The sequence below is a fragment of the Corvus hawaiiensis genome, chromosome 4, assembly GCF_020740725.1.
Source record: "Corvus hawaiiensis isolate bCorHaw1 chromosome 4, bCorHaw1.pri.cur, whole genome shotgun sequence".
NCBI classification, from domain to species: Eukaryota; Metazoa; Chordata; class Aves; order Passeriformes; family Corvidae; genus Corvus; species Corvus hawaiiensis.
The window spans coordinates 72,839,047-72,853,900 of NC_063216.1; the positions used below are offsets into that span (position 1 = coordinate 72,839,047).

The 14,854-nt window shown below is 40.0% G+C and overlaps 1 protein-coding gene across 1 annotated transcript; it reads right to left on the bottom strand.

Annotated features, from left to right (window-relative positions):
• Nucleotides 1-308: 308 nt before the first annotated feature.
• Nucleotides 309-11,760, bottom strand: HSPA14 (heat shock protein family A (Hsp70) member 14). The gene is made up of 14 exons (XM_048302291.1): nucleotides 11,682-11,760; nucleotides 11,482-11,562; nucleotides 11,289-11,371; nucleotides 10,195-10,243; nucleotides 9,310-9,403; nucleotides 9,098-9,188; nucleotides 7,833-7,937; nucleotides 7,105-7,266; nucleotides 6,547-6,702; nucleotides 5,408-5,510; nucleotides 3,682-3,894; nucleotides 3,191-3,364; nucleotides 2,263-2,333; nucleotides 309-974 (listed from the first exon to the last, which is right to left on the bottom strand). Exons 1-14 carry the CDS (start codon nucleotides 11,736-11,738, stop codon nucleotides 896-898), a joined length of 1,518 nt encoding a protein of 505 aa, XP_048158248.1. The 5' UTR covers nucleotides 11,739-11,760; the 3' UTR covers nucleotides 309-895.
• Nucleotides 11,761-14,854: the final 3,094 nt, after the last annotated feature.

Here is a 14,854-nt window from a genome sequence, read left to right on the forward strand (position 1 = left end):
AGGTTTTCAAGTTCACTTCAAATCCCAGGTAATGGAGTACAGCTCTCTTCAAATCCACACAAGTATTCCTTGCTCTATTTTCTCTGATTTTTGCGGCTCTATTGTGACACTTTCAGTATTTTACAAGGTAACACACTGTTGTAAGCACTGAACTGTTGCCCCTTAACTTTAGGCTTAGACCCTCAAATTCCATAACCACACTTGCCTGCCCCATCTTGTTATTGAAAAAACCTGCCAGCTTATACCCAGACACATGTATGACAATACAGATTAAAACAGTGCCACACAGAATGGAGATTGCCAGGATCTGCATAAAAAATGTATTTTAATAACATATAAATAAGCACATTTAACTCTTACATTTCTCAGGTAATATCACAAAACCATTTTACAGAAAAAAACTCCTGAAAAAAAAATTAACTTGCTCAAGAGGCCAGCACAAATGGGCTCCACCTTCATGGTTTTGGGCAGTATCAAGAACACATGGGATTCCAGTACAATTACCAGGGAGGGGATTTTCACCAGTCTGGTTCTTGCTGGTTCAAAGCTATGCTGCTGAAGCCACAGATACACTGGTGGAACGGGTACAAGACCTGATCAGTCAAGGAAAAAATCTTCAGACTACATAATATGCTTGTTTCTGAACCACAGGCACAAGCATTTGTGCTTTCCATTTTGTAAATCAAGTGCTGATAATTCAAAAATCTGCTGTCCACATGCCTTGACTAACGTTTTGCACCACACTCCAAACAGACTTGGTGGCAAATTAACATTTTACTCTAGTTTATTACGTCCTCTAAGAATCATGAGAGACATCCCAGAGAGTCACTGCTTTGGCAGACAAGCCAGTAAGAGACAAAACTCAAGTTAGAAAAATGTTGCCTTCCAAAATGGACTATGATGCCACTTCAACAGTGATGACTTCACACTTTCCAGTATCTTGATCCGTGCAGGTAACGTGCAAGGACCCATCCCTAGATAAAAGAGAGGCTTATGTTTAGGATTATCTCAACACAACGCTTACTGCATGTTCCAGAGAGGATAAAGAGTAGTCCTCACACAGATGAAAGGAAGACAGATTAGCATCAAAATATCCAGGGACAAACATGCTTCAACACAGATGAAACTGATTTATGAAATTAAGTTTTAATTAATTAATTAAGTTTAATTAATTAATTTAAATTAAGTGTTTATGTATGCACTTCTTGCCCTTAAAGCATCTATCTTCTCTACATATGCTGGAATAGCTGTTTAAATCTTGCATTCAAATACTGCAATTGAATTTATTTAGTAAAGGTTTGTAAACAGAATATGTGGTAATATTATTCAAAATATTCACTGTGAGAACTCTAAGTAACAGCAACAGATTGATAAGCATGCCTTGCCATAGCACAAGAACTTGACTTTTGAAGTGTAAGTAGTCTTTAAATTCCAAGGATCTTCTTCAACTAGGAAAACCTTAATTTTCAAAATCCAAGAATTAAGAAACAATACTGATCCCTACTTCAGCTAGGTATACAGTGACACAAAAAACTTAGGTAGAAATAGATGTTCTCTACTAAACTTCCTCTCCCTTTTTCACAGAAATATTCCTTAAACCTCCTTTAAAACAATGCTCGTTTTCTGCACAACAGAGTTGCATCTATAATCCCCTAAATGTTTTCCTTATCAGTGCTCAGTATAAATCTCTGTGTGACAAACAAGGCATTTTAGGTGAGGCCTATTAACAGGCATTAATATACCCGATAGCTAATATAAGGAAATGAAGTATTTTGAACTTAAATAGCAAGTAGAAATTTCCTGTGGCGCCGTTTCTCTGCTTAACAACCCTGCCTCTAAAAGGACAGAGCCACTGTAAATTCTACAATCCTTCATAACTGAAAAAGGCAAAGTCTCCTTCAGTTTTTCCCAAGAGTGTGGGCATTCAGCAAAAGTTCCTAACCCACTTCCACAGAAGTCTGGGATCCTGACTGCTCTCAAGTGTGGTTAAACTGATCAATTGTTCAGAAGTTGCTAAAAATAACCTACACAATTGTATTAAGCTTTGTTTCTTTAGGAATAGAACAATGACAGCACCAAAGGTATTGCAGAAATCCCGCATTTCTACAGGATGTACCCCTGCTAGGACAGTACAGTCCTGTGACCAATAAAATGCTGAAGTTTCACAAAACAAAATTAAACACTCAGTAACAGGAGCAAAGACTGCTTGTCAGAAGTGCAACATAGCAGGGTAAACAGCAGAACAACAACTGTTTTGGGTACCTTTTCATAGTGAGAACAGTTAGGATATCATGTAGGCCGTCCTCCTTTTTATCTAAATCCTGTAGTACAATCTATTAAAAAAAAAAAGTTTGATTATAATCAGGTTCTCCAAGTTCTTGCACAGCAGTTCAAGGAAAGTGACACAACAGCTAAGATGTGGAAATTCATGTATTTTTAGCTACTTGCACTATTGTTTCTGTGGTTTGGTTCAGGATCTATCCCTCAGATAGCTGAAGTACCTATCACTCCCACAGTGTCCTTTAGGATCAGCACTGTAATTATTAGTTAACATCCCTTCCCTGTCCCCTTTAAAGGTATTTGCGCAGAATTAAGGCAGAGTAACAGTCTTCTTAAATACTCCATCAATTTCAGATACATCTGCTCCTTCCCTGAAGTTTTCCAAGGAAAACACATCATCACTGCTTCAAAAAAGCTGTGTTCTCTCTGTAGGTTGACTCCAACAACTTTAAACCCCCACTTGATAGAATCATTTCATTTTACCACTGTGATAAATTGAATTCAATATTTAATATCAAGATCCTGACCAATCTAGAAAGAACAAAAAGTAATCAACACATCAGCTATGCCATTTTCCTCATCAGTTTTATTTTTAAAATGTTGGAGGATCTGTGCACTACTGGAATAACTGGTAAAGATCTCTCATCCCAGGTGATCTTATTACAGTAGTGCCAAGTGCGAAACCCAGCCATTAAGGAATTCAAAGGGGAAACTTCAGTTTCTTTACTAAGTGTTTGAATACTATGCATGTACAAAAGAATGAATCAAGATCAATGCCAAGGAGATGCATGCCATTATAATTTTCTAACAAGTTTTGGTAGTAGTGGGATTGGTTTCCATTTTTTTCCCAGGTCCAACTGATTTCCAGGTGGTTGCTGTTAAAAGAGCACACAAGTGTGCATATACTCACCTGGGCAAATTTCTCTTCTTCGTTCATGGGACTCTTCCCCAATGACTCGTACAGCTCAAGGCACACAGAGGAAATATTTCCAGGAGCGTGCAGGGTGTGCTGCCTTCGAGCTGGCAGTGGTGTCCCCGATGGAAACAGCACTGTGAATTTATCAGCCCCTGACTCATCTACTCCCTTAAAAAAGAAAAAAAACATAGAGTTCACGTCTGTCTTTGAAGTGCTTCACTGAGCTGGAAGTGCTACAGCAATGCTCCACAAGAAAAGAAATCCAAGATTCATTCCCTCTGTCACATTTACCATCACGGCAAGTAAAAAACCCAACATTCCTACTAAGAAGAAATCCAGCTATTGCAACATAGGAAAGACACAATCTATCTCCCCTTTAAATCCAGTTTTTCTGGTCATTTTTTCTCTAACACCAATCATACATAATTAGTGTTACATATTCACTGCAGCAGTAAATTTTTCTATTATTCTAATTTTAGACTTACCTTAAGAAGAATATCTTTGGCAGAACACTCAATGAGTGCATCTTCTTCTAACAAGGTATTCTCTTTCCCTAGCAGAATTCCTGCCTCTATGGCTGCACCAATGGGAATAACTTCATCTGGAGGAATTGAATTCAGTAATTCCACAGTTGGGAAAATATCTTTGATCAGCTGCTGTAGCTTTGGGATTCGAGCAGACCCGCCACAAAGAACTACCTGAAAAACATCAAAATTATTTCAAATCTTTATTCTGGCAAATAAAACAGACAGGTCACTCCCTGCTGTGCAGAAATGCAAACTGCTCTGGGATATTTTATTATCTGCAGTTGTTTAAATAAAAATTGATTTAATCTTTGGTTGACTTCTAATACTTTGGGTTTTGAAATTAAAGGAAATATGATGTCTTTGAAAAGTTTCTCTTTCAGCAAGAATCACCTAGATAAAGTAATACTTTGAAAATTGAAAAATTCATCACAAAAAGAACATCAAGTTGAAAGGGACTTCCAGAGGTGATCTAGTCCAACTTCCTGGTCAGAACAGGTATAGTTACAACAGGCTGCTCAGGATCTGTCCTCCACAGAAACATATTCCACAGACTCTGTAGGCCCTTAATTCAGCATCTGATTTCCCTCATACTAAAATTCCTTTCCCGGAATCTAAAATTTTCCCATGTTGTAACTTGTGCTGCTTGCCACTCACCTTCCACCATGCACCTGTAGGAAGGAGCAAGTCAGGTTTGATCCATAAGTCCAAGTCTTATTACAGTGACTTTGAAAATCAGCCAGATCTGGAAATAAAGCTAACTCTCACTTTTCCTCATGTAAAACATGAATCTAATTTACAACTCTGAATTTTTTTATTTTTACATTTAAAGTGTTCACTGCCCCTCATCCAAAGCATTAAGGCCTGAGATGAGAACCTAAAAAGCCACCTAAGAACCACTGCCACCAGAAAACAAAAACTGTTCTCTAAATGGCCTGGGATACTTCATTATCCACCAGTGAAACAGAGATGTGACTCAGCAAACACTAATTAAGAGTCTGAAAAGGCACCAAGTGTCACTGAAAGCACCAGGCAGCTTTAGCTGCAGACCTGATGAGCCAATTCCACCAGCAATGAATGCAGCACCATTTGCCATGCACAGGTACAAAGGGGGTGAGATGAATTTCTTCTCTTACACCAAGGCAAGCGCCATTTGAATTAAACTACTAATGCCTGCTGCCTTGCCCACCATCTTTGGAATTAAAGCACTCTCCTGGTTTGGCACCTCATGCGGTTTTTAAGCCAGCAAGGAGGAGCACAGGCACCAAGTGGACATGAAGCAATTTGTTCCACTTTGAATCAAAACTTTGCCTTCCTCCAGAAGTGTCAGCAAACCCTAACCAAAGTTCAATGAAGGACTGAACTTAAGGAAGGTACTCCTCAGCCTGAATTTGGGCAGAATTACACAAATACACCAAACTGAGACAAATCCTCCCCCACCTACTCAATATGCAGCAGTAAAAACACACAATTGAATCTGACTCTACCTTGTACTTAACTTCAAGTAACTGAAATGAAAGCAACTACTGCAGTCCTAAAAATCTCGAGTCTATAGATTCAGCTGGATCCCAGTTAAAAATGCTTAAGCATATCATTAAAATCTCCATCTGCAAAGAAAACAGGCCCCACAAGTATTGTTCTTGAGGAATTATGAAGCATCCTACAGACAAATTATTTCTATTATTACCTTATTAATATCATCTGCTGTAAATCCGACTTGCTGCAAGAGCCTTTTAATTGCTTCTACACATTTATTAAAAAGTGAAGAACAGATAAGTTCAAACCTTGCCCTAGAAGAGAAAAAAAAAAAAAAACTAAAAAAGTATCATCTCATCCATTAAAGACAAATACCTGAAATGGAAGAACAATAATTTTTAGAATATGGTTTAGTTCTCCAACTGGTACTAAGGGATTTTTAAAAAATCATGTTTTCCCATTATTAATCTTCAAGTGATTTTGTTGTTTTGGAAGTATCTGTGCTATTAATTCCATCATGAACACCTACATAGAATGCACAATCATTCTTCTTCAGTGTACTCTAAAGAAAAAAAACAAACCAGTATTGTTGTTTTGACAACATCCAGTACTGCTGTCTTGACTTGTGTGAAAAAATAAATAAAAATCTTGGAACTGCTTCATGACCTTTAAAATAGATACAAAGACTCAATTTTTAGAGGAAAATCAAGCTGTGTCCTGATTTTCACACAGGGAGTAGATTAAGCAAATTAAAAAACAAACTTGTGTTTGCCTTTGTCTCTTTCAACTGTGCAAAGGAAGTTCTACTCTGCACAAATACAACAAATCAAAGTCTGCAACACTGATCCACAGGACTGGCATCCTGATCCAAAAGTGAGCCGACCCCAGTTATACTGTATTGCTTCTCACACTCTCAAACATGCTGTGCCTTATTTTAGCAGCCCCAACTGCTGGAGTTCTGGAATGGAAAAGTCTGTTTGATTTTGCTAAAGCTGCTGCTGCCTGGAAGAGCAATCCAAGTGAGCTAAAAATCAAGAAAAGTACAACAAAAACAATAAGGGGGAGGAAACAGTCACCTTGACTCATTACAGTATCCATTCTCCTCCCATCAAAAACCAGACTCCAAAGATGGGGTGTCCTTGTGCCTTTTCACACTTTATTTTCTAACCATTAGGCAACACTGTTACTGTGACTGCCCTGACCACTACAGATTGCGGCAGCAGTATGAAACAACACATCTGCCTTCAATCTTATTTCCTTCCCTAAAACAAACGCCACCAGAAATCAAAGCTTACTGAATGTCCATAACAGCACCTAGAAAGATTTCAGTAGCTTCAAAATCTGCCTTACCTGGACACATTGCAATCAAAATCTAATCCATCATACAGTGAATCTACAAAACAGTTTGCACTTCCCAGGGTTGATAAAGAATGTTTTGCAATATCAGCACTGTTCATTAACTTCATCATGGCTCTGGGATTTCCTCTAATATCATGTTTACAAGACCTGTATTTAAAAAAAAAGATGATACCAGTTTAAAGAGGCAGGAATTTGACTGATAACTCCTTCTGAAAGGAAAAACAGGTTAGAGCTCTTGAACTCTTTTTGGTAAACATTTCAGTATTAACTACAACGCCACTACTGAAAGTTTGCACACACCTCAACACAGCAGAGTTCATGGCTGAGCCCTTACAGTTCAACACCAGCTTCAAGCAACATCCACTCAAACCCAGGCATTTCCCAGTCTTCCTCCTCAGCCCCAAACAACTGACTGCTCCTTCAACACCATCTTTACTTGAACCATTTCACTCACAGATAGTCTGCTAGATTGTTTTGTTTTCTTTACAGCAAGCACCAGATAATGAAGTTCCTGTCCTAAGAGCAACATGCTTAGAATTCAAATCTTACCTCTGAAATTCAGAAGCTAAGTGTTGAGCTAGAGCTTCTGTGAAGCAAACTCCACCAATGCTGTCATCTGTGTTTGCAGCAAGCACACGATATATTCCACTGTTTACTTCTATGACTGTGATAGAAAGTGACGTTCCACCCAGTTTATAAACCAGCACGTTGCTGCCACATCAAAAAAATATTGAAAGTAGCATTAATTTTGACACAGTCAAAAGATTACCACCATGTATTGCAGGTTTTAATCAGGCGAAAAGTATCTGAGAATGGTAAAAAAACATCAAACAAGAACAAAAAAGCTCAAACTGATACCAGTCTTTGCTATTTTGAAAGTGAATTTTCTGTATATTCATAAAGACAACCAAATGCACCTACTGAACCCAGGAGCTCTGCTTTAGTTCTTCCAGCACATGTAAAAGGATCCCATCTCCCACAATTAAAACCAGCTATGCCAAAATATGTTTAAAAAGGAATGCATTTTTCTTCAAGCCAATCAGCTTATTCAAGTTGGAAACTGGGGACAAATTTTTAAAGACAATTCTCAAAATATAAAGACCAAAACAAAGGGATTTAAAACACTATAAAATTACAACTTCTAAATGCTTCTTGTCTTGATTGAGAGAAAAAAACAAAACAAGCCTTATGCTAAGGTAATACAGCATTCCCTCATTTAAGATTTCTCAGGATTTAAGTACAGCAGCTTAAAAAGAAGTAAAATATTAGGATTTTACCTTTTCCCAGTGGGTGAATCTTGGCCAATTCCATAAGCAAGGAGAGCTGCAGACGGCTCATGAATTAATCTCATAACATTGAACCCAGCAGCTGCAGCTGCTTCCCTGCAATGAGCCATAACAGCATTTCATTTTACTCTAATGGTCTCACTATAGTCACACACTATTAAGATTTCACCTGAACTACATGTGCCACCTCATCAGACCTTGTTTATAGCATGGTATTAACAAAACTGAGTGACTGGAAAAGAAAAGTACCAAGAAGTTCAGTTGCTACTGTGTTCTTCAGGTAACTGGATCTGCTGTGTGCTCGTTGTCAAAGAAAACACTGGTCTCTCAGTCTACACAGCCTATAAAAACTGCAAAACACCCCTCAATCATAAAATTTAAAACCCCACCCTAAATCAAACTTGGTAACTTATCTTCAGGTGTGGTATTAAAAGTTCTTGATACATTATTTCAGCAAGAATACTGATTTACTTCAAAATGAATTTACTGTGCCTCACTTGTAACATTTTACTTAGGTATTTTCTTGAAACTTCAGTAACCCTGGGACTACCCCACAACTTGTTTTCCTCCACTTTCAAGTTATACCAGAGCAATAGAATGTTTCATTATAGACACTGCAAATCCCCAGCTCACCGTCTTCTGACCAACTTTTAGGGGTGCTTTACTTATTTTATGACCGTTAAACGTAACGGCTTCTACAGATCAAAAAAAGCCGAAATAGATGCTGCCATTTATGCTCAGCTTTAAGCATACTTATTATGTTTTCATACAGAGAAACTAACTGTTAGAGCAGAAGTGTTTCCAAACAGAATTTCAAAGTAGAAAACTGGTATGTATTCCACATCTGCACTCTGACAAAGCAGATCTCAATAGGCCAAGTAGCACCACTTGCTTTGGGGAGTATGAAGGGCAGGGAGGGGAAATTATGGAGCAGGGTGAGAAACTATTTGCATTTCAAGGGGGTCACTGAATATCCTGATCTAGAATGATGTTCTATCCTTGATGAAATCAAAATTCTGTCACTTTAGTGATTCAGAATTTCCTTTTGGTAGCATCAGGGAATTCCACTGAAAGTTTCTCAGCTCAGGATTTAATCTCTTGCATCTCTTGCTTTCCTATTTTCCCAGTTTAAATAACATCCCAGCATCTTGACTGATGGTCCCAAGCTGAAGTCCAGTAGCAGAATTCGCACTGTTGATCTCCCAGCCCATCTGCTTTAGGCACATAAAAAAAGAGAAAAACCTCAGTGCTCTTACCCAAGGGCATTTTTCTGATTCTCTCCAAAATCAAATGGTACTGTGACAACAACGTCATTCACATCTGAACCCAATGCAGACTGGGCAGTCTCTGTTTATAAACACAGGCAGAGCATGGTGAGCAAAAGCAAAAGGGAAAAAACCACGACATCTTAAAAATATGAGGACAGCTTAAAAAGCTAAAACATGTTATAAATTTAATTATTATGTACCTTTCATTTTACTGAAAATTAGTTTTGCCACATCTTCTGGGTTAATGAGTTTGTTATCTATTTCATACTGAAGTTTTCCATTTTTCTCAATTATCTGTAAGCAAAACCAACACACCTTTGTTAGACAGTAATTTGGTTAATAACAAAAAGTAATGTTTAACTTAGGTTCTGTTTAAAGTAAAAAGCACTGGACTGTGTAAATACTCTGCATTAGTACTCTACTACTAGGGAATAAATGCTTTCAAGATGCTTATCAAAGATCAGAAAAAGACCTGTAGCATCTGACAGACACAACAGTGACATTCAAGGACTTAAAGAGTCTAGGCTTCCCTTTTCTGTTGAGTTTTCCTTAGTACAAAAGCAATGTTTAGAACAAAAGTACACACTCCTGGTCATATTCTGTAAGAAAACCCCCAGCTATATATAAAATCACAACAATGTGAACAGTCAAGACCCAGAGAAAAACTTCTTTATGAATATATTTTCCAAGATAATTTTTCTCCTGTTTTGCAAAATTTTCTAGTAACAAGCACAATCTTATGCAAATTAACTACTGACATTAAATCAAATGGTTAAAGATTTTTATCACAAGATGCTACAACCCAAGTATTTCTACCAGCTCTAAGAAAAACCACAATGCTACTACCTACATATATCAGGATTCATCCCTTTAGAGAATGGCCAAGAGATAAAAATTTTTCTGTTGGAACTATATTATGCTGGCAGATCTCAGAACATGGTTATCTACTGGCTAAAAACAGAAACATTCCACATTAGCAGCAAAGGGACCTCATATGATGAGAGCTGATCGCTGCAGAACATGGACATGGCGTGGCCCAAACAATGACAAGAAAAGCATAAAATTATACAAATCATCATACTCACAGAGCATTTGCTTTCTGCAATATATTTTTTTGCCTGAGGGTCACCAGAGCTGCCCAGAAAAATGCAAAATATTAAAATAAATCACATGTTCAAGGTTAATTGCACACATTCATCTTGCTGATATTTCTTCTAACATCTCCAACACATTGAGCTATACTTGAACCAAAAAATCCTGTTTTCACTCTACAGACACAAGTATAGAGTAAAAAAAACCCCAACAGTTCTGCCTGCTGGCATCTTTCATTCTCCTTTCCCCAAAACTTAAGATTGAAAAAATACCTACTACTTAGAGAAAAGGAAAACCCAACACATTGTTTTAACCTGCTATGCTCCACAACCATTATAAAAGATTTCAGTGAAGTCCTGCATCTGAAAGTGCTGAGAAATACACCAGAATGGACAACATCTTGTTGGTTCCTGTCAATGAAAGGGCTGTAACACACACCCGGCTCATCACTAAAAAGTTTTGTCACATCTCTGATGTTAAATCCAACCCAAGAGGTGTAGTTCTAGTGTCACTATAATTACCAGGGCAAATTATCACAGCTCCACTAACAGGCATCACAACAGGAACAGAACCACACCAGCGGAATCACAACAGGCACTAATCAATAGTTTCACTATTGCAATAAAAGCAACACAAAGTTTCATGCAAACAAAACCATAGTGGATTTTACACACAGGAAAGCAGTCAGGCAACAAAACATTGTAGTTAAGAAACTTAAGTAAGCATGAAAAGCATACATGCAATTTATTACTATATTTCACAATTTCATTTCCAGAGACAAATTCAGACATAAAATACAATGTTTCTTCTCTACTTTTCTATTTCCAGAAGCATCTCTTTGCTGCTGGAATGAAATATAGGCTACAAAATTTATAATATCAGCCTGGTCTAGGGGAAGGTGTCCCCGCCCATGGCACGGGGGGTGGAACGAGGTGATCATTAAAATCTTTTCCACACAAAAACGTTCTGTGACTCTATGACAACAGAATGATTTTCTTAAGAGATGTCTTCAGTACTAGTGCTGAGACGTTAAACCAGCTTCAATGGGAAAAATTTCTCACCGCCCCTTTCACGCCCGTTCTCTTACCTTCGCCCAAGGATCTGCTTGACTTTTACTACAGTGTTTGAAATATTTCTTATCCTACTTTGCTTCGCAGCTAAGCCAACAACCTGAATGAAAAATAAAGGAAAAAAAAAAAAAAAAAAAGGAAAAACTGAGTAGCAGACAGAGCCCCCTCCCTTCCTCCTCCCCACATGGCCGTGCGGAGGGTCAGCCTCACCTCCTCGCTCTCCGAGAACGCCACGACCGCGGGAGTGACCCTGTCCCCGGCGTCGTTGGCAACCACGTCGGCGCGGCCATCCTGCGGAGAAAGAGAGAGGCACACCCGTGAGCCGCCCCTGGGGGCTTCACCGCCGAGGGAACAGCTCCGACCGACGGAGACCCCCGGGCCGGGACCCCCAAGCGGCCCTGGGCCCTCACCTTGTACACGGCGGCGCAGGCACAGGTGGCGCCCAGGTGGACCCCGATGGCCGCCATCGGCCCTCCCGCCCCGACGTGCCCCGCGCGCGCCCGCTCCCAGCCAATCCCGCGCCACGCTGCTCCGTCACCGGCGGGGCAGCCAATGAGAAAAAGCGAGGCGAGAGGCGTCATCGCGCATAGCAACGGGGGCAGAGTGTGCGCGCGGGGCTTTCGGCGGGAAGCGGCGCTGGCGGCGGGTCCGTGAGGGTGTGCTTAACCCGGGGCACTCGGGCGGCGGGAAAAGAGAAGTTAAAGTGCAGGAATTGGAAAATAGAGAAAGTAAAGTGGAGAAAGCGGCAGCTGTGTGTGTGGTCTTGAAACATAGATTTAAAAGAAACATAAAGATTTTAGTTATAGGCTAGCTATATGGAATGGGTGGAATAGGAAAGAATTTAGGCCCAGCTAGAGTTAATTAAAATAGTTAGGAGAGCTGGACCTGAAGTAGGGTTTTAGATGTTAGTAACTGATTACCAAGTAACATGATCTGTCATTTGCATGTTTGCCCAGCTGTGCTTAGAATGAGGAGTAGAAACATTGATAAGTTGGTGTAGGGAACAAGGACAATTACCAATTTCCTCCCTTTGTGGGAACCCATCCAAAAATCATGCAAGAAGAAACTTACAGGTCACTAAAGTAATTAGGATTGTTAAAGTTCAGAGAAGCAAAAAGGTCAAACTGAGGAAGATGAGTTACTTCATCTTTTTTGGGACCACTGACCCAATTCGAGACCACCGACTCAATTCAGAACACACACTACGCATGCTTAATGACATGTAAGCTCATTTCCATACGAAGTGGAGAATGGGAGGTGTTAATGTTATGAATATGCATTTGTATTTTCGATATTCATAATTGTAAATAAAAAGCTTTGTGTTTGCTTGGATCGGGGCCCTGCGTCTTAGGGAGCTATCCCATGCAGTGCCTGGGGCCAAATAAAACATACACTTTCTAACTTTAAACTGTTAGAGAGTTTTTGTCCGTCTCAGTTGGATATTGATATTAGATCGATATTCATATTTTGGTACATCAGTTTATGTCCGTGGCGCCCCTCGCAGTTTAATTGCTGGCAATGAAGCACATGCAGGGAGACGTTGTGAGTCACAGAACCTTTTCAACCTTTTCCATTAGGTTGGAAAAGACCTCTGAGATCATCGAGTCCATCCTAAGACTGAAGAACACCATGTCAACCAAGCCATGGCATTGAGTGCCACATCCAGGCTTTCCTTAAACATTTCCAGGGACTGTGACTCCACCACTTCCCTGGGCAGCCTGTTCCAAAGTCTAATCATCCTTTCCGTGAAGAAATTCCCCCTAATGTCCAACCTTCCTGTATTACAGAAATATCTCTATATTTAGTGCTGCAGGTTGAGCTGAAGTGCTGGTTTTGCGTCATCTAACAAGGCATGACCAATGTCTGGAAGCAAAGCTCAGTGTCTCATAATGCTGCACTGCTGTTGGAGAAATCCATCCTCAATGCCACAGGACAGGGAAAGAAAAAAAAATCTCTAATCATGCCAGGGAAAATCATAATTCACACAGAACTTCATCCTGGCCAGAGCTGTTGTGCCAAAGGCTCCTCAGATTTCGTGTGGCCCCATAAAAGGAACTGCAAAGTTATCACAGCACAGGCCACCTCACATTTGCAGCCTCACACTGAGCAGGTGACAGCACTTGTGTAGCTTTGGGTGCTCATTTGCATCTCATTTCCGTAGGGAGTCTAAATGCCCCTCTGGGCCATCTCACTGCATTGCTCCGAAGCAAAGATTGTCCTTATGCTGCTTTATATATGATGTGTTGAAGATTAAAGCAGTGGACTGAAAGGAATGAGGGACATGTCTTTACAAACAAGCTGTGGGCCTGCTGGAAGATAGAACTAGTACTGAGAGATAAAACTAGCAATGGGAAGGATTCCAGTGATTGATGAAGGGAAAGAAAGAGATTTGTCTTTACAAATAAATTATAGGTCTGCTGATAAACGAAATTGGATATTGAGAGATGAAATAACAGTGGGAAGAACCATAAATTCCATAAGGATTAAAATAAAGGGGGGATTATACATTAGAAGGGAGTCTTAGGTATTAGGCATTTCGAGAAGTCTGTACCTCTCAAGTACCTCAGCCCATAGGGAAAGAGAGAGGGAAATGCGGTTGGGAAATTAGGATAAAAAGGAGGCTGCGCCCTCCAAAATGTTGAGACACCCCAGGGGAAATGCCCCATGGTCTCTCCCTTTATTCGAATAAAGTAACAGGACTCCTCTGTCTCCTTTTTGGACATAAACCTCTGGTGTTTGTGGATTAATTTTCCTGACAGGACCTAGGTCACATAGAGGTGAAAGGTGTTGCTCAGAGTCGCAAAGGAATATTCTGTCCCAGAACAGATCCCACGGTTCTTAAGTCACGGGACAATCTTCCTTTGGGTAACTGAGCTTGCTGAAGGTGACCAAAGGCTGGAGCTCAGATGCCAGCAGTCCATGCACTGGAGATGATGGCAGCATGACAAAAGCAAAGCTTATACAACTGGAAACAATACCTTTGGAGTATGTCCAAACTGTAGTAGCTCCTTTCTGTCTTCTCTTGTAAACGGAGGAATGAAAAGAGAAAAAGGGTAGAAGTGGGCAGGAGAGAGCTGTGCAGACTGGAAAAAGGTATTGTAGAAGTAGGAGGGAAGGGTTTCCAAGTGATGCTTTTGGCAAAACAAAAGAGAAGGGAGTCTGGGAAGAGACACTGAAGATGGGAGGGTGAAGGAGAACAGAAGCCCCAATACAGAAACCAAGAATATTTTTCCTGTGCTTTCCTCCAAATCCTAATACCAGTTGCACCATTTATATCAATATATTAGTATTTAGAACCCAAGCCAGAATGTGTAATCTGTGCATTAAAAAGTGCTTGTGGCCACACTGGTAACAACTCCTACGCAGCTAAGCACATCCACAATTATTGTCCAGTTGTTGTTATGCCATGGCCATGTCCCTATGGACATACAGTAGTTCTGCTTATCTTAACTAAAGCAGTTCATGTTCCTGCCAGGTGTAAGCAAACCTGAGTGGCAGCAGGCAGGAAATGCCTTGGCAGAGGTTTGTGGTGGCAACTGGTGTTTGCTGAGGAGTGAAAAGCCTTTATCTGCCTGTGCCCTTC

Coding starts and splice junctions, on each gene's coding strand:
- HSPA14 (XM_048302291.1), bottom strand. CDS start 11,738: ATGGCGGCCATCGGGGTCCACCTGGGCGCCACCTGTGCCTGCGCCGCC. Junction 11,563..11,681: donor CCTGCGCCGCCGTGTACAAG/GTGAGGGCCCAG, acceptor CTTTCTCCGCAG/GATGGCCGCGCCGACGTGGT. Junction 7,267..7,832: donor GATTCACCCACTGGGAAAAG/GTAAAATCCTAA, acceptor TTGATGTGGCAG/CAACGTGCTGGTTTATAAAC.